This window comes from Thalassophryne amazonica, chromosome 1 (genome assembly GCF_902500255.1).
Source record: "Thalassophryne amazonica chromosome 1, fThaAma1.1, whole genome shotgun sequence".
Classification (NCBI taxonomy): Eukaryota; Metazoa; Chordata; class Actinopteri; order Batrachoidiformes; family Batrachoididae; genus Thalassophryne; species Thalassophryne amazonica.
In genome coordinates this window covers 98,669,596-98,689,578 of record NC_047103.1, presented here as the reverse complement: position 1 = coordinate 98,689,578, position 19,983 = coordinate 98,669,596, and the positions used below count along the sequence as shown (strand labels likewise).

The window sequence follows — 19,983 nt, the reverse complement described above, 5'->3', positions numbered from 1 at the left end:
ATGAGATGAACTCAAAGATCTAAAACTTTTTCCACATACACAATATCACCATTTCCCTCAAATATTGTTCACAAACCAGTCTAAATCTGTGATAGTGAGCACTTCTCCTTTGCTGAGATAATCCATCCCACCTCACAGGTGTGCCATATCAAGATGCTGATTAGACACCATGATTAGTGCACAGGTGTGCCTTAGACTGCCCACAATAAAAGGCCACTCTGAAAGGTGCAGTTTTATCACACAGCACAATGCCACAGATGTCGCAAGATTTGAGGGAGCGTGCAATTGGCATGCTGACAGCAGGAATGTCAACCAGAGCTGTTGCTCGGGTATTGAATGTTCATTTCTCTACCATAAGCCATCTCCAAAGGCGTTTCAGAGAATTTGGCAGTACATCCAACCAGCCTCACAACCGCAGACCACGTGTAACCACACCAGCCCAGGACCTCCACATCCAGCATGTTCACCTCCAAGATCGTCTGAGACCAGCCACTCGGACAGCTGCTGAAACAATTGGTTTGCATAACCAAAGAATTTCTGCACAAACTGTCAGAAACCGTCTCAGGGAAGCTCATCTGCATGCTCGTCGTCCTCATCGGGGTCTCGACCTGACTCCAGTTCGTCATCGTAACCGACTTGAGTGGGCAAATGCTCACATTCGCTGGCATTTGGCACATTGGAGAGGTGTTCTCTTCATGGATGAATCCCGGTTCACACTGTCCAGGGCAGATGGCAGACAGCGTGTGTGTCGTCGTGTGGGTGAGCGGTTTTCTGATGTCACTGTTGTGGATCAAGTGGCCCATGGTGGCAGTGGGGTTATGGTATGAGCAGGCGTCTGTTATGGATGAAGAACACAGGTGCATTTTATTGATGGCATTTTGAATGCACAGAGATACCGTGACGAGATCCTGAGGCCCATTGTTGTGCCATGCATCCAAGAACATCACCTCATGTTGCAGCAGGATAATGCACGGCCCCATGTTGCAAGGATCTGTACACAATTCTTGGAAGCTGAAAATGTCCCAGTTCTTGCATGGCCGGCATACTCACCGGACATGTCACCCATTGAGCATGTTTGGGATGCTCTGGACCGGCGTATACGACAGCGTGTAACAGTTCCTGCCAATATCCAGCAACTTCGCACAGCCATTGAAGAGGAGTGAACCAACATTCCACTGGCCACAATTGACAACCTGGTCAACTCTATACGAAGGAGATGTGTTGCACTGCATGAGGCAAATGGTGGTCACACTACATACTGACTGGTATCCCCCCCCAATAAAACAAAACTGCACCTTTCAGAGTGGCCTTTTATTGTGGACAGTCTAAGGCACACCTGTGCACTAATCATGGTGTCTAATCAGCATCTTGATATGGCACACCTGTGAGGTGGGATGGATTATCTCAGCAAAGGAGAAGTGCTCACTATCACAGATTTAGACTGGTTTGTGAACAATATTTGAGGGAAATGGTGATATTGTGTATGTGGAAAAAGTTTTAAATCTTTGAGTTCATCTCATACAAAATGGGAGCAAAACCAAAAGTGTTACGTTTATATTTTTGTTGAGTATATATAGCGCTTTTCCATCTGCATCAGATGCTCAAAGCGCTTTACAATTATGCCTCACATTCACCCCAATGTCAGGGTGCTGCCATACAAGGCGCTCACTACACACCGGGAGCAATAGGGGATTAAAGGTCTTGCCCAAGGGCCCTTAGTGATTTTCCAGTCAGACGGGGATTTGACCCCATGATCTTCTCGACTCAAGCCCAACACCTTAACCACAACACCATCACCTCCCGATAAAGATAAAGATAAACTTTATTGATCTCACAGAGGAGAAATTCACGTTACGTCAGCTCTTTAAAAAAACACACAAGGTGGGTGCAAGTAGAGGAAAATGTTCATCAAACAGCATGTGCAACGATAAGCAATAATAATAATACTTGTAACAGTACAAGACATAAGATATGAGGTAGAAATAGAATATGTAATGTATGTATATATATATATACACACACTCACACATACATGCATATGTATATATATATACAGTAGTGTTCAGAATGATAGAGATAATACCTGGATTAATATTTTTAGTCACATAGCACTACTATTATTCTGAACACTACTGTACATATACATACATACACACATATACATACACACCCACGTGCATACTTATATATATATATATATATATATATATATATATATATATATATATATATATATATATATATATATATATATATATATATATATATATATATATACATACACATATACATATGCATATATATAAACATGATTGGGATTGAAAAGGAGATAGAAGCTAGGAGCATCTTCTTTACATTAGTGCAGGGATTTGTAAACGAGTTGTTATTGCACATGATTTGTGGACATATTAATATTGCACGTGATTTGTGGACATATTATTGCATGTGGTTATTTCACAGTGTTATTGTACAGCCTGACAGCAGCAGGGAGGAACGACCTGTGGTATCGTTCCTTCTTGCACTGAGGGTGCCTCAGTCTATTACTGAACAAACTGGTCAGCTCTACTACAGTCCGGTGCAGAGGGTGAGAGGAGTTGTTCATGATGGATTTGTACTTGGTTAACACCCTCCTCTCAGCCACCTCCTCCAGAGAGTCCAGAGGACAGCCGAGGACAGAGCTAGACTTCCTGACCAGCTTGTTCAGTCTCTTTCTCTCCTGCTCTGTGCTGCCCGGGCTCCAACAGACGACAGCATAGAGGAGAGCAGAGGCTACAACAGAGTTGTAGAAGGTCTTAAGCAGAGGCCTGCTCACTCCGAAGGATCTCAGTCTCCTCAGGAGGTAGAGGTACTCTGGCCTTTTTTGTACAGGGCGTCAGTGTTGTGAGTCCAGTCCAGTTTGCTGTTGAGGTGAACAGTCAGGTATCTGAAACTGTCCACAGTCTCTATGTCCTCCCCCTGGATGTTCACCGGTGGGTGAGGTGGTGGTTTCCTCCTGAAGTCGATCACCATCTCCTTCATCTTACTGGTGTTGAGACACAAGTGGTTGTGCTCACACCAGTCCATGAAGTCTGTGATTACCGACTGGTACTCCAGCTCGTTCCCCTCAGAAACGCGACTCACAATGGTGGAGTCAACAGAGAACTTCTGGAGGTGGCAGCTCTCTTTGTTGTAGGTGAAGTCCGAGGTGTAGAGGGTGAAAAGGAAAGGTGAGAGGACGGTGCCCTGGGGGGTCGCAGTGCTGCACCTTACCACGTCAGACTGACAGTCACACAGCCGCACGTACTGCGGGCAGTCAGTGAGGTAGTCGATGGTCCAGGCGGCGAGATGTCCATCCACACCTGCGTCCTCCAGCTTCCCCCGCAGCAGCGCCAGTCTGATGGTGTTGAAAGCGCTGGAGAAATCAAAGAACATGACTCTCACAGTGCTCCCGCCAGTCTCCGGGTGGGTGAGCACTCGCTGCAGTAGGTAGATGACAGCGTCATCTACCCCGATGTATGTATGTATGTATGTATGTATGTGTGCAATGCTCAAAGGAAGTTTATATTCATACAGAAAATTGGGAGCTAAAAAAAAAAATTATTAAAGACCATCACCAGATCAATACCACATAACAATGCCAAATACCACTGCCAGACCAATTGAATTCTAAATGAAGCACTGTGAAATGCCATCACCATAATGGAGTGCTTTCAAATGCCACCAGTTGTAATATAAATCATAAAAATCATAACTAATGAATATAGCTGCAGAGTGTTTATCACAGCATCAAAATATTTTATTTTACAAACTAGATCTTGTCATTTTTGAATGGTTTATCTATTAAAGACCAAAAACTGAATGAAATCAATTGTAAGACCTGAAGGAAGATTCTGCAGGAAGTATTTTAGCCATAAGGTCAAGTGAGATGGTGAATTGTTGGTTTTCAGATCAAATCAAATCAAATCAATTTTATTTACGAGGTCTGTGAGAAAAGTATCGGACCTTTTTATTTTTTTCAAAAACCATATGGATTTGAATCACGTGTGATTGCATCAGACAAGCTTGAACCTTCGTGCGCATGCGTGAGTTTTTTCATGCCTGTCGGTTGTGAGCAGGCTTTGTGTGAGCAGTGGTCCACCTCTCTTGTCGGATTTTTATTGTGAATAAATGTCTGAATGATTTGGAGCTTTGCTGCATCCATTTTTTTCCAGAAACTGTGAGAGACCTCCAGGTGGACACCGTTCAGAAAATTAATATGGCTTTCAGGGACGATTTTATGGGGATTATACAGATTAAGGAGTGTTACTGCCACTTTAAGGATGGCCCACAACTGCTGAGAGCGCGGCGTGCTCCCAGCGCCGATCGACATGCTCAAACAACCAGATCATTTCCAACGTGAAGGCTTTGTTGATCCGGGACCTCGTCTGACTTTCACAAAAAGGCAGGAGACGTGGACATCAGCACTTTTTCGGCACATTCCACTGTTACAGGAGTTTTTTTCATGGAAAGAAAAGCGGAGGGACGTGCCACGGAGCCGTTCATTACGCGGCACAAAACCACCTCCGTGTTGATCTCACAGGACGGCTTTCAGGTGGATTTCAGATGGATTCCGGTTGCTTTTCAGTCGTGTGATTATCCGATTGTGATGGTGCATGAGGTGGACATGCCTGAACATGTACTGGAAGGCTTCCTCACGGCGTTGCTTTGCACCATGCAGCTCCACCACAACGTGCGGAACTCCTCTGCATGTCTGTCTTAATGTGCTGATGTCCACGTCTTTTCACAATTCCTATGCTAGTCAGACGACATACCGGATCAAGACAGCGTCCAGTTTAGAAATGAACGGCACATTCCACTGTTACAGGAGTTTTTGTCATGGAAAGAGGAGCGCGGTGGAGCCGCATGGCGCAAAGCAACGCCGTGATGAAGCCTTCCAGGACATGTTTGGGCATGTCCAGATCATGCACAATCACAATCGGATAATCACACGACTGAAAAGCAACCGGAATCGATCTGAAATCCACCTGAAAGCCATCCTGTGAGACCAACACGGAGGTGGTTTTGTGCCGCATAATGAACGGCTCCATGGCGCGTCCCTCCGCTTTTCTTTCCATGAAAAAAACTCCTGTAACAGTGGAATGTGCCGAAAAAGTGCTGATGTCCACGTCTCCTGCCTTTTTGTGAAAGTCAGACAACGTCCCGGATCAACAAAGCCTTCACGTTGGAAATGATCTGGTTGTTTGAGCATGTCAATCAGCGCAGCAGTTGTGGGCCATCCTTAAAGCGGCAGTAACACTCCTTAATCTATATAATCCCCATAAAATCGTCCCTGAAAGCTATATTAATTTTCCGAATGGTGTCCACCTGGAGGTCTCTCACAGTTTCTTGAAAAAAAATTGATGCAGCAAAGCTCCAAATCGTTCAGACATTTATTCGCAATATAAATCCGACGAGAGGGGTGGACCACTGCTCACACAAAGCCTGCTCACAGGCGAATGACGCAACCGACTCACGCATGCGCACGAAGGTTTAAGCTTGTCTGATGCAATCACGTGTGATTCAAAACCATATGGTTTTTGAAAAAAATAAAAAGGTCCGATACTTTTCTCACAGACCTCGTATATAACGCCAAATCACAACAAACAGTTGCCCGAAGGCGCTTTATAGTGTAAGGCAAAAGCCATACAATAATTACAGAAAAACCCCAATGGTCAAAACAACCCCCTATGAGCAAGCACTTGGCGACAGTGGGAAGGAAAAACTCCCTTTTAACAGGAAGAAACCTCCAGCAGAACCAGGCTCAGGGAGGGGCAGTCTTCTGATGGGACTGGTTGGGGCTGAGGGGAGAGAATCAGGAAAAAGACATGCTGTGGAAGAGAGCAGAGATCAATCACCAATGATTAAAAGCAGAGTGGTGCATACAGAGCAAAAAGAGGTGAATAAAAAGAAACACTGGGTGTATCATGAGAAACCCCCCAGCAGTGTACGTCTATAGCAGCATAACTAAGGGATGGTTCAGGGTAACCTGATCCAGCCCTAACTATAAGCTTTTTCAAAAAGGAAAGTTTTAAGCTTAATCTTAAAAGTAAAGAGGGTGTCTGTCTCCCTAATCCGAATTGGGAGCTGGTTCCACAGGAGAGGAGCCTGAAAGCTGAAGGTTCTGCCTCCCATTCTATGTACTCTTACAAACCTTGGCAAGGAACTACAAGTAAGCCTGCAGTCTGAGAGCGAAATGCTCTATTGGGGTGATATGGTACAAAAAGGTCCCTAAGATAAGATGGGACCTGATTATTCAAAACCTTATAAGTAAGAAGAAGAATTTTAAATTCTATTCTGAAATTAACAGCGAGCCAATGAAGAGAGGCCAACATGGGTGAAATATGCTCTCTCCTTCTAGTCCCCGTCAGTACTCTAGCTGCAGCATTTTGAATTAACTGAAGGCTTTTCAGGAAACGTTTAGGACAACCTGATAATAATGAATTACAGTAATCTAGCCTAGAAGAAATAAATGCATGAATTAGCTTTTCAGCATCACTCTGAGACAAGACCTTTCTAATTTTAGAGATATTGTGCATATGCAAAAAAGCAGTCCTACATATTTGCTTAATATGCGCATTGAAGGACATATCCTGATCAAAAATGACTCCAAGATTTCTCACAGTATTACTGGAGGTCAGGGTAATGCCATCCAGAGTAAGGATCTGGTTAGACACCATGTTTCTAAGATTTGTGGGGCCAAGTTCAATAACTTCAGTTTTATCTGAATTTAAAAGCAGGAAATTAGAGGTCATCTATGTCTTCATGTCTGAAAGACATTCCTGCAATTGGTGTGTGTCCTCTGGCTTCATGGATCGATAAAGCTAGGTATCCTCTGCGTAACAATGAAAATTTAAGCAATGCTTTCTAATATCACTGCCTAAGGGAAGCATGTATAAAGTGAATAAAAATGGTCCTAGAACAGAACCTTGTGGAATTCCATAATTAACCGTAATCTGTGAAGAAGGCTGCCCATTTACATGAACAAATTGTAATCTATTAGATAAATATGATTCAAACCACTGCAGCGCAGTGCCTTTAATACTTATGGCATGCTCTAATCTCTGTAACAAAATTTTATGGTCAGCAGTATCAAAAGCTGCACTGAGGTCTAACAGGACAAGCACAGAGATGAGTGCCATGTCTGAGGCCATAAGAAGATCATTTGTAACCTTCACTAATGCTGTTTCTGTACTATGATGAATTCTGAAACCTGAGTGAAACTCTTCAAATAGACCATTCCTCTGCAGATGATCAGTTAGCTGTTTTACAACTACCCTTTCAAGAATTTTTGAGAGAAAAGGAAGGTTGGAGATTGGCGTATAATTAGCTAGATAGCTGGGTCAAGTGATGGCTTTTTAAGTAATGGTTTAATTACTGCCACCTTAAAAGCCTGTGGTTCATAGCCAACTAAGATAGATTGATCATATTTAAGATTGAAGCATTAACAAATGGTAGGGCTTCCTTGAGCAGCCTGGTAGGAATGGGGTCTAATAGACATGTTGATGGTTTGGAGGAAGTAACTAATGAAAATAACTCAGACAGAACACTTGGACAGAAAGAGTCTAGCCAAATACCAGCATTATTGAAGGCAGCCGAACATAAAGATATGTCTTTGGGATGGTTATGAATATTTTTTTATCTAATAGTTAAAATTTTATTTGCAAAGAAAGTCATGAAGTCATTACTAGTTAAAGTTAAAGGAATACTCGGCTCAATAGAGCTCTGACTCTTTGTCAGCCTGGCTACAGTGCTGAAAAGAAACCTGGGGTTGTTCTTATTTTCTTCAATTAGTGATGAATAGTAAGATGTTCTAGCTTTACGGAGGGCTTTTTTATAGAGCAACAGACTCTTTTTCCAGGCTAAATGAAGATCTTCTAAATTAGTGAAACCCCATTTCCTCTACGGGTTATCTGCTTTAAGCTGCGAGTTTGTGGGTTATACCACGGAGTCAAGCATTTCTGATTTAAGGCTCTCTTTTTCAGAGGAGCTACAGCATCCAAAGTTGTGCTCAATGAGGATGTAAAGCTATTGATGAGATAATCTATCTCACTCACAGAGTTTAGGTAGCTACTCTGCACTGTGCTGGTATATGGCATTGAAGAACATAACAAAGAAGGAATCATATCCTTAAACCTAGTTACAGCGCTTTCAGAAAGACTTCTACTGTAATGAAACTTATTCCCCACTGCTGGGTAGTCCATTAAAGTAAATGTAAATGTTATTAAGAAATGATCAGACAACAGGGGGTTTTCAGGGAATACTTATGTTTTCAATTTCTATGCCATATGTTAGAAAAAGATCTAAAGTGTGGCTAAGGTGGTGGGTGGACTCATTTACATTTTGAGCGAAGCCAACTGAATCTAATAATAGATTAAATGCAGTGTTGAGGCTGTCATTCTCAGCATCTATATGGATGTTAAAATCACCCACTATAATTATCTTATCTGAGCTAAGCACTAAGTCAGACAAATGGTCTGAAAATTCACAGAGAAACTCACAGTAAGTACCAGGTGGACGATAGATAATAACAAATAAAACTGGCTTTTGAGACTTCCAATTTGGTTGGACAAGACTAAGAGTCAAGCTTTCAAATGAATTAAAGCTCTGTGGAGTGGAAGATTGCTGTTAATCCTCCTCCTCGACCTGTGCTTCGAGCAGTCTGACAGTTAGTGTGACTCGGGGGTGTTGACTCATTTAAGCTAACATAATCATCCTGCTGTAACCAGGTTTCTGTAAGGCAGAATAAATCAATATATTGATCAATTATTATATCATTTACTAACAGGGACTTAGAAGAGAGAGACCTAATGTTTAATAGACCACATTTAGCTGTTTTAGGTTGTCGTGCAGTTGAAGGTGCTATATTATTTTTTCTTTTTGAATTTTTATGCTTCATTAGATTTTTACTGGTTATTGGTGGTCTAGGAGCAGGCACCGTCTCTACGGGGACGGAGTATTGGGGGGATGGCAGGGGGAGAGAAGCTGCAGAGAGGTGTGTAAGACTACAACTCTGCGTCCTGGTCCCAACCCTGGATAGTCACGATTTGGAGGGTTTAATAAAATTGGCCAGATTTATAGAGATGAGAGCTGCTCCATCCAAAGTGGGATGGATGCCGTCTCTCCTAACAAGAACAGGTTTTCCCCAGAAACTTTGCCAATTATCTATGAAGCCCACCTCATTTTTTGGACACCACTCAGACAGCCAGCAACTGAAGGAGAACATGCGGCTAAACATGTCACTCCCGGTCCGATTGGGGAGGGGCCCAGAGAAAACTACAGAGTCCGACATTGTTTTTGCAAAGTTACACACCGATTCAACATTCATTTTAGTGACCTCCGATTGGCGTAACCGGGTGTCATTACTGCAGACGCGAATTACAATCTTACCAAATTTACGCTTAGCCTTAGCCAGCAGTTTCAAATTTCCTTCAATGTCGCCTGCTCTGGCCCCCAGAAGACATTTGACTATGGTTGCTGGTGTCGCTAACTTCACATTTCTCAAAACAGAATCGCCAATAACCAGAGTTTGATCCTCGGCGGGTGTGTCGCCGAGTGGGGAAAAACGGTTAGAGATGTGAACAGGTTGGTGGTGTACAGGGGGCTTCAGTTTAGAACTATGCTTCTTCTCACAGTCACCCAGCCGGCCTGCTTTCCCGGCTGCTCGGGATCTGCTGGGGGACAGCTAACGGCGGCTAAGCTACCTTGGTCCGCACCAACTACAGGGGCCTGGCTAGCTGTAGGATTTTCCAAGGTGTGGAGCCGAGTCTCCAATTCGCCCAGCCTGGCCTCCAAAGCTACGAACAAGCTACACTTATTACAAGTACTGTTACTGATAAAAAAAGGCCGAGGAATAACTAAACATTTCACACCCAGCGCAGAAAAGTGGGGGGAGAGACAGGAGAAGCCGCCATGCTAAACTGGCTAAGAGCTAATAGCTGCGCTAAGCTAGCGGATTCCTAAAAACACACAAAGTGAATAATGTGTGAATAATGATTCAGCAGAGAGAGTGCTTCAATTAAGGCACGTGAAGACTACACTGTGAAATAAATAGTTATCTAGTTATCCAGATCAATCTAACTACGCAGATTAAACAGCTAACAGATACAGCAAAACACCGCTGTGCTCCAGAACAGGAAGTGATACAATACCGCAGTGAGAGCCAACCACTAGTAGAGGCCAGTCAGAGGCCTCACACCAAACACAACGCTAGTCTCGGTTTTGTAAATACTTGAAAGACAGTGGACTCATCCAGAGGTTTTAGTACTGCTAAAACAGACAAATGCAGAAAGTGGCAGCAGTGCAACAATAAGGTTAGGACTCGACACAATAGCTCTAGTTGAGAACAGCATTTACTGAGAAACTCAGTGGGGTTCGGTACACGATAAGGCAGTCCAAAACAAGCAAACAAAGCAGGATCATCAGGCAAAAGCGTGGTCAGTACAAACAGGCAGGTTGTCAGATACACAACGTGGAAACAGGACTTGGAAGATACACACAACTCAGATCCAGAAGTGAGGGCACAAGGCACAATGATCAAGTGACTAACCAGTGCAACCAGTGAGACTTATGTACACCTAGGTGATGAGCTGCTGATAGGAAACACCTGTGCAGAAGGATCCAGAAGTGGGAGTGGTCAAGACTGTGCCACGCCCACCTCCCAGCACCAAGAGACAGGGAAGGCACACAGAAGACAAAATCACAAAATAAATACTAACATAAAACATGGCAGAAGAAATGAGCAACCACAGAGCATGACAGGACCACCCACCTAACGTCCGGCACCTGACGGCCCAGGTGAACCAGGATGCCGATCAAGTCTGGATCCAGGATGAAACGGAAGGGAACCCACGAACACTCTTCCGGCCCGTAACCCTCCCAGTCCACCAGGTACTGCACCCCCGTCCCACGCCGCCAAGACCTCAAGAGTCGGCGCACCGAAAAGGCCGGCCCACTGCCCACGAACCGGGCAGTCGGTGGGGGAACGGCCAGAGGGCACAACGGACTCGTGTGGACAGGCTTCACCTGGCTGACATGGAAGGAGCGGTGGATCCTCAACAACCTGGGCAACTGAAGGCGGACTGAAACTGGGTGACTTTCGTGATAGGAAACGGACCAACAAACCTGGGAGCGAGCTTCCTCGGCTGACCACAGATGGGCAGGCGGCGTATCGAGAGCCAGACCCGTTGTCCAGGGCAATAATCTGGGGCTTGTGACCTCTTCCTGTTCGCTGCTACCTTGTAAGCCACTGATGCTCGCAGTAAGGCCCGACGGGCCCGCTACCAGGTCCGTCAAGAGCGGAGGATGAGGGACAAAGCCGAAGGCACACGGGAGGTTAAGGCTGCAGAAGAAAACAGAGGAGGTTGAAAACCATGAGTCACGTGGAACGGGGAGTAGACCGTGGATGTAGAGGGCAAACAATTATGAGCAAGTTCAATCCAAACTAGCTGGGAGGACCAGGAGGCTGGGTGCTGCAAGGTGAGGATCCACAGACGCTTTTCCACTCCTGATTGACTCTCTCTGACTGTCCGTTCTCCTGTGGATGGTAACCGGAAGTGAGACTGGAAGAGGCCCCCAGCAGACAACAAAACTCCCTCCAGAACTGAGAAACAAACTGTGGCACTCGGTCAGAAACAATGTCCTGTGGAAACCTGTGCAATCTAAAAACGTGAGCTAATAATGCTTCGGCGGTTTCTTTGGCAGACTGTAACTTTGGAAGCAGCGCAAAATGTGCCATCTTGGAAAGTCGATCGACTACTGTTAGTATGACTGTGTTACCCTGAGATGGCGGTAAACCTGTAACAAAATCCACTGAAATGTGTGACCATGGTCGTGTTGGGATGGGTAACGGGTGGAGTTTACCGGAAGGTGGTTGGGTAGATGATTTATACATGGCACACGTCTGACATGCCCTGAGGTAATCCTTCACGTCAGAGAGCAGCCAAGGCCACCAAAACCTCTCCTGGATTATACGTGCAGTGTTGTTTATCCCTGGATGGCAAGCAAAACGACTTTCATGCCCCCAACGAATGACCTCCCCCCATTTTGAGTTCAGCACAAACATTTTCTCCGGTGGACAATCGGGAGGTGTGGGAACGTGAAGTGTCGCAGACCGTACCCTAGTCTCGATGTCCCAGGTGATTGCCGAGATGAAGCACGCTGCAGGCAAGATTGTACTGGGTACTGTCGGTGCTTCTGATGGGTCTTTGCGTCGAGACAGAGCATCCGGTTTGCCGTTCTTCGAACCGGGACAGTAAGACAGGGCGAAGTTAAAGCAACTGAAAAAGATTGACCATCTGGCTTGGCGAGAATTGAGTCATTTGGCCGAATGCAAGAATTCAACGTTTTTATGATCGGTCCACACTAAAAATGGTACTTGCACCCCTTCCAGCCAATGGCGCCACTCCTCCAAAGCCACTTTCACCGCCAACAGTTCGCAGTCATGGATGTGGTAATTTAATTCGGCCGGAGACAACTTCCTGGACAAATATGCACAAGGATGTAACTTTCCATCTGCCGGATTAATTTGAGACAAACCGCCTCCAACACCAACGTCGGAGGCGGGGAGGAGCAGAACTGGGGCCACAGTAAAGCGTTTCTTTAGGACCTGAAATGCCTCTTCACACTCTGGTGACCAGTGAAAGGTCTGGAGGGATGAGGTGACTCTATGCAATGGAACAGCAATAGTGCTGAAATTGTGAATGAGCTTACGGTAAAAATTCACAAATCCTAAAAATCTTTGGACTTCCTTATGACTCTTCGGGGTTGCCCAATCACAAACTGCAGCTATTTTTCTGGGATCCATTTGGATTTTACCTGGAGCAATTACGAACCCCAAAAACGAGATTGAGGATTTATGGAATTCACATTTTTCTGCTTTTACAAACAACTGGTTCCTCAACAGCATCTCGAGAACTATGCGCACATGCTGTGTGTGTGTGTCTTCACTGGTAGAAAAGATCAAAATATCATCCAGATACACAAATACAAATTTATTTAGAAACTCACGTAGAACGTCATTAACCAAGTTTTTGAAAATGGCAGGTGCATTGGTTAAACCGAATGGCATGACTAAATACTTGAGGTGGCCAGTGGGAGTGTTGAATGCCGTTTTCCATTCATCATCCTGTCTGATCCGCACTAAATGGTATGCATTACGGATGTCGAGTTTTGTAAAGACTTTGGCGCCCTCTAGCAGTTCAAAAGCGGTGGCAATCAAAGGCAGCGGATAACGATTCTTTATAGTGACGTTGTTAAGGCCACGATAATCAATACAGGACCGCAGCGACTTGTCCTTCTTTTCAACAAAGTAAAACCCCGCCCTGGCGGGCAAGGACGAGGGACAAATCAAGCCTGCCTCCAAAGATTCCTGAATGTATTCATTCATTGCGGTGCATTCAGGGGCAGTCAGTGAAAACAGCTTTCCTCATGGAGGACTGGCACCTGGGAGTAGATCAATGGCACAGTCAAATGCTCGATGTGGAGGTAATGATTTAGTGTTGGATTTGCTGAATACTTCCGCTAGATCATGATAACAAGGAGGTACCCCCTTAAATCAGGATTAGTGACGTCGACAATCTCAGTTGCCTTGGAAACACAGCACCCCACACAGTCTGGTCCCCATAAACTGATGAGTCCCTCTGCCCAATTTAGTTGTGGACAAAATCGCGGATGAGTCATCTTGTCAAACACGTGAAAGCTTATTGTTTCCGCATGAGTTCCTGCAATAATCATCTGTACAGACTGTGTGCGATGAGTTATGTGACCAAGCTCATGGCCGTCCACGGCATACATAACTAACGGTCGAGTGATGCGGTATAACGACAAGTGTAGAGACCGGGCAAGTGAGGATTGCATCAAATTCGCGTCTGAACCAAAATTCGCGTCTGAACCAAAATCAATGAAAACTAGGACGGCGCATGAGGAATTTTCAGATATGAACTTAGCGATGATCACATTTTGCGGTGTAATCAAAGGAATAGAATTCTGACTCACCCGCAGTTCCGATCTTGGCCGCGCGGGGGCACCCCTGGATTGGCAATGAGCGACCACATGCCCTGCCTGCCCACAGTAGAAGCACAGGCCCTGGTCTCTACGGCGCTGCTGCTCCTCGGTGGTGAGCCATGCGCGACCCAGCTGCATGGGCTCCTCAGAGGAAGTGTGGGGAAGACCGGAACCGGGAGGTGAAGATCTGACTTGTCGAGCTGAAGATGTCTCTGTACACTGGACCGATGGGTACGTGTCTTGCCAAGGCTGGTCCGCCAGCCGACGGTCAGTGCGGATAGCGAACGCAATGAGCTCATCCAGATCTTCCGGAAGATCGACGGCAATCAATTGTTCCTGGATGTGAGGTTGAGAGGCCCTGGAAAAACATGTCTTGGAGGGCCGCCGGGTTCCACTCACTCTTTGCTGCCAGGATGCGGAAGTCGATTGCATAGTCAGCAACACGTCGGTTTCCTTGCCGAAGCCGCATCAGGGAATGGGCTGCCTCTCACCACGGTGACGTGTGCTGAAAAACTTGGAGAAGAGTGGTTTGGAATGCCTGGAGAGAAGCACATGCTGGTGATTGCCTGCTCCACTCTGCCGAAGCCCAAGCTGCTGCCAGGCCGGTTAGGTGAGTTATTATGAATGCTATCTTCGTCTGATCGGACGGGAACATTGCTGACATTAACTCAAAATGTAATTCACATTGTGTAAGAAATGGTTTGACGTCTCCCGATTCCCCGGAGAAACGCTCGGGTCATGACAGTTGGTTGCAGAAAGTGAGAGCAGCGATGGTTGCCGGCGGGGCAGCACTCGGTCCTGGAAGTGGTTGGTCGATGGTGGCCGAGACAGACGAGGCCTGATGTGAAACAGCAGCAACTAGTTGCTCAATCTGTGTGCTCACCGAGGTCATGAATGCGTCCTTTCGCTTGGCAAGGTCGCTGATACTGGAGGACATTGCGGTAAGACGGTCCTCCTGATCCGCTAGCTGGCGACTGTGGTATAAGACTGCCGACTGGAAGCTGTTCGAGTCTGCTGTGTCCATAGTTGGCTCGATCGTTCTATCAGGAGTGTCAGACAGGAATGGTTGGACACAAGTGCAGGACTCGACACAATAGCTCTGGTTGAGAAAGGTGTTTACTGAGAAACTCAGTGGGGTTCAGTACATGATAAGGCAGTCCAAAACAAGCAAACAAAGCAGGATCATCAGGCAAAAGCGTGGTCGGTACAAACAGGCAGGTGGTCAGATACACAAAGTGGAAACAGGACTTGGAAGATACACACAACTCAGAGCCAGAAGCGAGGGCACAAGGCGCAACGATCGAGGGACTAACCAGTGCAACCAGTGAGACTTATATACACCTAGGTGATGAGCTGCTGATAGGAAACACCTGTGCAGAAGGATCCAGAAGTGGGTTTGGTCAAGACTGTGCCACGCCCACCACCCAGCACCAAGAGACATGGAAGGCACACAGAAGACAAAATCACCAAATAAATACTAACATAAAACATGGCAGGAGAAACGAGCAACCACAGAGCATGACAATATCTATCTATCTATCTATCTATCTATCTATCTATCTATCTATCTATCTATCTATCTATCTATCTATCTATCTATCTATCTATCTATCTATCTATCTATCTATCTATCTATCTATCTATCTATCTATCTATCTATCTCTCTCTCTCTCTCTCTCTCTCTCTCTCTCTCTCTCTCTCTCTCTATATATATATATATATATATATTTAAGTTAGTGATTTTGTATGACAAAATAAATGGGACATGGAAACAAATTTTGTATAAAAACAGAGGTTTTGCAGGACAGAGATGTCACGGAGGGTACCATCATGGAAGTACTAATGTTACAATGTCAAAATAAAGGTTGAATGTCAAAATCAAGTTTTTGAAAATTAATCCCAAATAATTTACATAATAATGGATGCACATCATTGTGCCATGAACAAGCCATATCCAAAAGTTGAGGTTGATCTGACAAACAGAGAGATGTGCGAGCCACATATCCACAGACACATTTCTTCATTTTTATCTTCATTCATTGTGTGCCGATTATATAACCAATTCCACTGGCCTTACCTGAGCCATTGTTGTATTTGGCTGTATTTGAAGATGTGTGAGCAGAGGAGGTGGAAGCCACCCTCTGGTCTGAACTCATGCCGTCATGGCCTGGAGTAGAGCCGGACTTTCTGGGCTTCTTGTCTGTCAGGTGCAGTGGAGAGCTTTTCTTGGCAGGTGTCTGTGGTCGTCGTGGCCTTGCTGTGGCATTGACCTTCAACCAGGCCTGGGCTTTGTACTCCACAATCTCGCCATAGTTGGCACGTGTCACCCGGCACTCGTACAGTCCTTCATCACTCTTGCTGACTCTGGAGATTTGTAGCTTGTGAGAGATGTCGTTGCCTTGGACTTTCACTGTCTGTTACAGTAATTAGAAGAGATCAAAGTGTCTTAACATGAGAAATGCCATGAGGTTTCACAACATATGCTGCCACTTTACTGTGCTACATGTTGTGACACTTGCAAGTCTACGCTAATAAATTTATTAACAAGCACTTAATGGTTGGTCAATAAATCTATTGCCTTTTCGGACTGGGATTATTTTGTGTCTTTATACAAGAAGCTCATTTATATCTGCTATTTGATAGGAAGTTAAAATGTGAAATTTTGGTAAATTATTGTGATTATTATCTTGTGGCATATGATATCTCACTAAAAATGCAATCACTTTTAAGTTTTTACGATTTAAATCCTAAAAAGAATTTTCTTTGGCATCACAATAATTTTATTCCTTAGTATTCAAATAAAGGATTTACTGTCTTATTTCATGAACATAATCAAAATTTGAGTTTGCTGGAAAATCATTTTGAATTTTCAACTATGTTGGTTCAAATTTCAGTAATGCTGTGACACAAGAAAACTGCATTTCACAGCATGCTGTTTGTGGGTCATATGGTAGTTCCATTGTACACATTTTTGTGTTAGCATCACAGAGATGAAGAAGCATGACAGACTTTCAACTGTGATTGAAAGTGCCACAACAAACAAAGACAACAATGGAGACAGCTTACAAACACAGACCAAAAGAGATCCTGTTTGGAAAAAACTCTGCATAAAAATTGTATAACTTTTACACAACTTTTTGCTTGGTATCTATTGGACATATCAATCAATCAATTTTTTTATATAGTGCCAAATCACAACAAACAGTTGCCCCAAGGCACTTTATATTGTAAGGCAAGGCCATACAATAATTATGTAAAACCCCAACGGTCAAAACGACCCCCTGTGAGCAAGCACTTGGCTACAGTGGGAAGGAAAAACTCCCTTTTAACAGGAAGAAACCTCCAGCAGAACCAGGCTCAGGGAGGGGCAGTCTTCTGCTGGGACTGGTTGGGGCTGAGGGAGAGAACCAGGAAAAAGACATGCTGTGGAGGGGAGCAGAGATCGATCACTAATGATTAAATGCAGAGTGGTGCATCCACAGCAAAAAGAGAAAGAAACAGTGCATCATGGGAACCCCCCAGCAGTCTACGTCTATAGCAGCATAACTAAGGGATGGTTCAGGGTCACCTGATCCAGCCCTAACTATAAGCTTTAGCAAAAAGGAAAGTTTTAAGCCTAATCTTAAAAGTAGAGAGGGTGTCTGTCTCCCTGATCTGAATTGGGAGCTGGTTCCACAGGAGAGGAGCCTGAAAGCTGAAGGCTCTGCCTCCCATTCTACTCTACTCTTACATTCTACTCCCTAGGAACTAGAAGTAAGCCTGCAGTCTGAGAGCGAAGCGCTCTATTGGGGTGATATGGTACTACGAGGTCCCTAAGATAAGATGGGACCTGATTATTCAAAACCTTATAAGTAAGAATAAGAATTTTAAATTCTATTCTAGAATTAACAGGAAGCCAATGAAGAGAGGCCAATATGGGTGAGATATGCTCTCTCCTTCTAGTCCCCATCAGTACTCTAGCTGCAGCATTTTGAATTAACTGAAGGCTTTTTAGGGAACTTTTAGGACAACCTGATAATAATGAATTACAATAGTCCAGCCTAGAGGAAATAAATGCATGAATTAGTTTTTCAGCATCACTCTGAGACAAGACCTTTCTGATTTTAGAGATATTGCGTAAATGCAAAAAAGCAGTCCTACATATTTGTTTAATATGCGCTTTGAATGACATATCCTGATCAAAAATGACTCCAAGATTTCTCACAGTATTACTAGAGGTCAGGGTAATGCCATCCAGAGTAAGGATCTGGTTAGACACCATGTTTCTAAGATTTGTGGGGCCAAGTACAATAACTTCAGTTTTATCTGAGTTTAAAAGCAGGAAATTAGAGGTCATCCATGTCTTAATGTCTGTAAGACAATCCTGCAGTTTAGCTAATTGGTGTGTGTCCTCTGGCTTCATGGATAGATAAAGCTGGGTATCATCTGCGTAACAATGAAAATTTAAGCAATACCGTCTAATAATACTGCCTAAGGGAAGCATGTATAAAGTGAATAAAATTGGTCCTAGCACAGAACCTTGTGGAACTCCATAATTAACTTTAGTCTGTGAAGAAGATTCCCCATTTACATGAACAAATTGTAATCTATTAGACAAATATGATTCAAACCACCGCAGCGCAGTGCCTTTAATACCTATGGCATGCTCTAATGTTAGGCAACACTCACTCAGGTCAGTTAACAGTACTAACCTTGGTTACAATTACAATGTTTTTACTTGTTTGTTTGTTTTTTTCCAGAAATAGTCAGCGGGGAGACACACGTTTTACCATAGTTTTAACTGACTCTGTTCTATATTTTCTTGGTTGTAATTCAGTAATTCAAATTCTTAGTTCCTATCAACTGCAGCATGAAATTTGAAACTTATACCTACACATACGAGTACTCGTACTCGTATGTGTAGTTCTCGCACTCCATGTCGTCTGCAAAATCTTGGAGAGAAATTTCAGTGTTTTTTTTTCCCCGGAAACAACCCAAAATAAAAAAACGTTATCAGCAGTTGCATAAGTTGTAATTATGCAATATATATATAATCTCATTGTTGTTGCACTTGTAATGACAGTGACAATAAAGCTCATCCATCATCCATCATCATCCATCCATCCAATTTGCTGGGGAAGGAACCTGAGTGGAACTGGTGCCCTATCCCATTGGGATTCATGGAGTGTCATTCGCGTCACACTACGCAATCCAGCGATATGCACGGGCACCAATGAGCCTCAAGGTCTTTGTAGGATGTCCTTTTTCTTGTGTGAGGGACAGGCTTGGCATTTTTATGTGAACATTAATTACTCTAAATTAGAATCCAGCAGCCTTGTCATTAAATAAATTCACTTTAAGTAAATGATTTCACTAACTGTGTTGTTTTGCATTGAAATACAATATTTTTCACATTATCACCTTCATCAGTTAACGCTTATCACCCATACAATGACAGTGATGCTATGACTCTGATTCTCAAGCATTGAGTAGTTAGCCAGTGGACTGGCTAACCCCCTCCCCAAATTTTGTGGAAGAAGGAGTAAACAGTTTATTTTGTTTACATTGTTTAACTTCATTCAATGCCTTTCACAAAATGGGCACCCAAGCTACATCTTATGAACTAGTTCATCCAAAGACAATGTCCACACATGCCTTTTTTTCATTTCTATATAATAGCATGGGTGGTCATGTTAATATTTGACGAATGTAGAACATTTTTTCTTTTATCTTTTCTATTTATCTTCAGAAAAAAAAATAGTCTCTCCCGCAAACCATCATAACCAAATCATAGCCAAAAGCCAATGCACAATCCAACATTATGTTTGGTGAATGTAAGTAAAGTACATGCAGTTCTCTCGACTATAGCTAGGAAAATTTGAATCAGAATGCATTGCGTCAACAGGATCCTTTTTTTTTTTTTTTTTTTTTTTTTAGCAGATTGACCATAGACATTGCATAATAGACTGGTATTTTGGTCACGTG

General features: G+C 43.9%; 1 protein-coding gene across 1 annotated transcript in view; it reads right to left on the bottom strand.

The window, feature by feature from the left end:
* The window catches only part of vstm2a (V-set and transmembrane domain containing 2A), a 644,019-nt gene that overhangs the window by 124,072 nt on the left and 499,964 nt on the right, over positions 1–19,983 (bottom strand). The window contains exon 5 of the mRNA XM_034172969.1: positions 16,097–16,433. Within this exon, the coding sequence (XP_034028860.1) occupies positions 16,097–16,433 (337 nt within the window). The remainder of the gene's footprint in view (positions 1–16,096; positions 16,434–19,983) is intronic.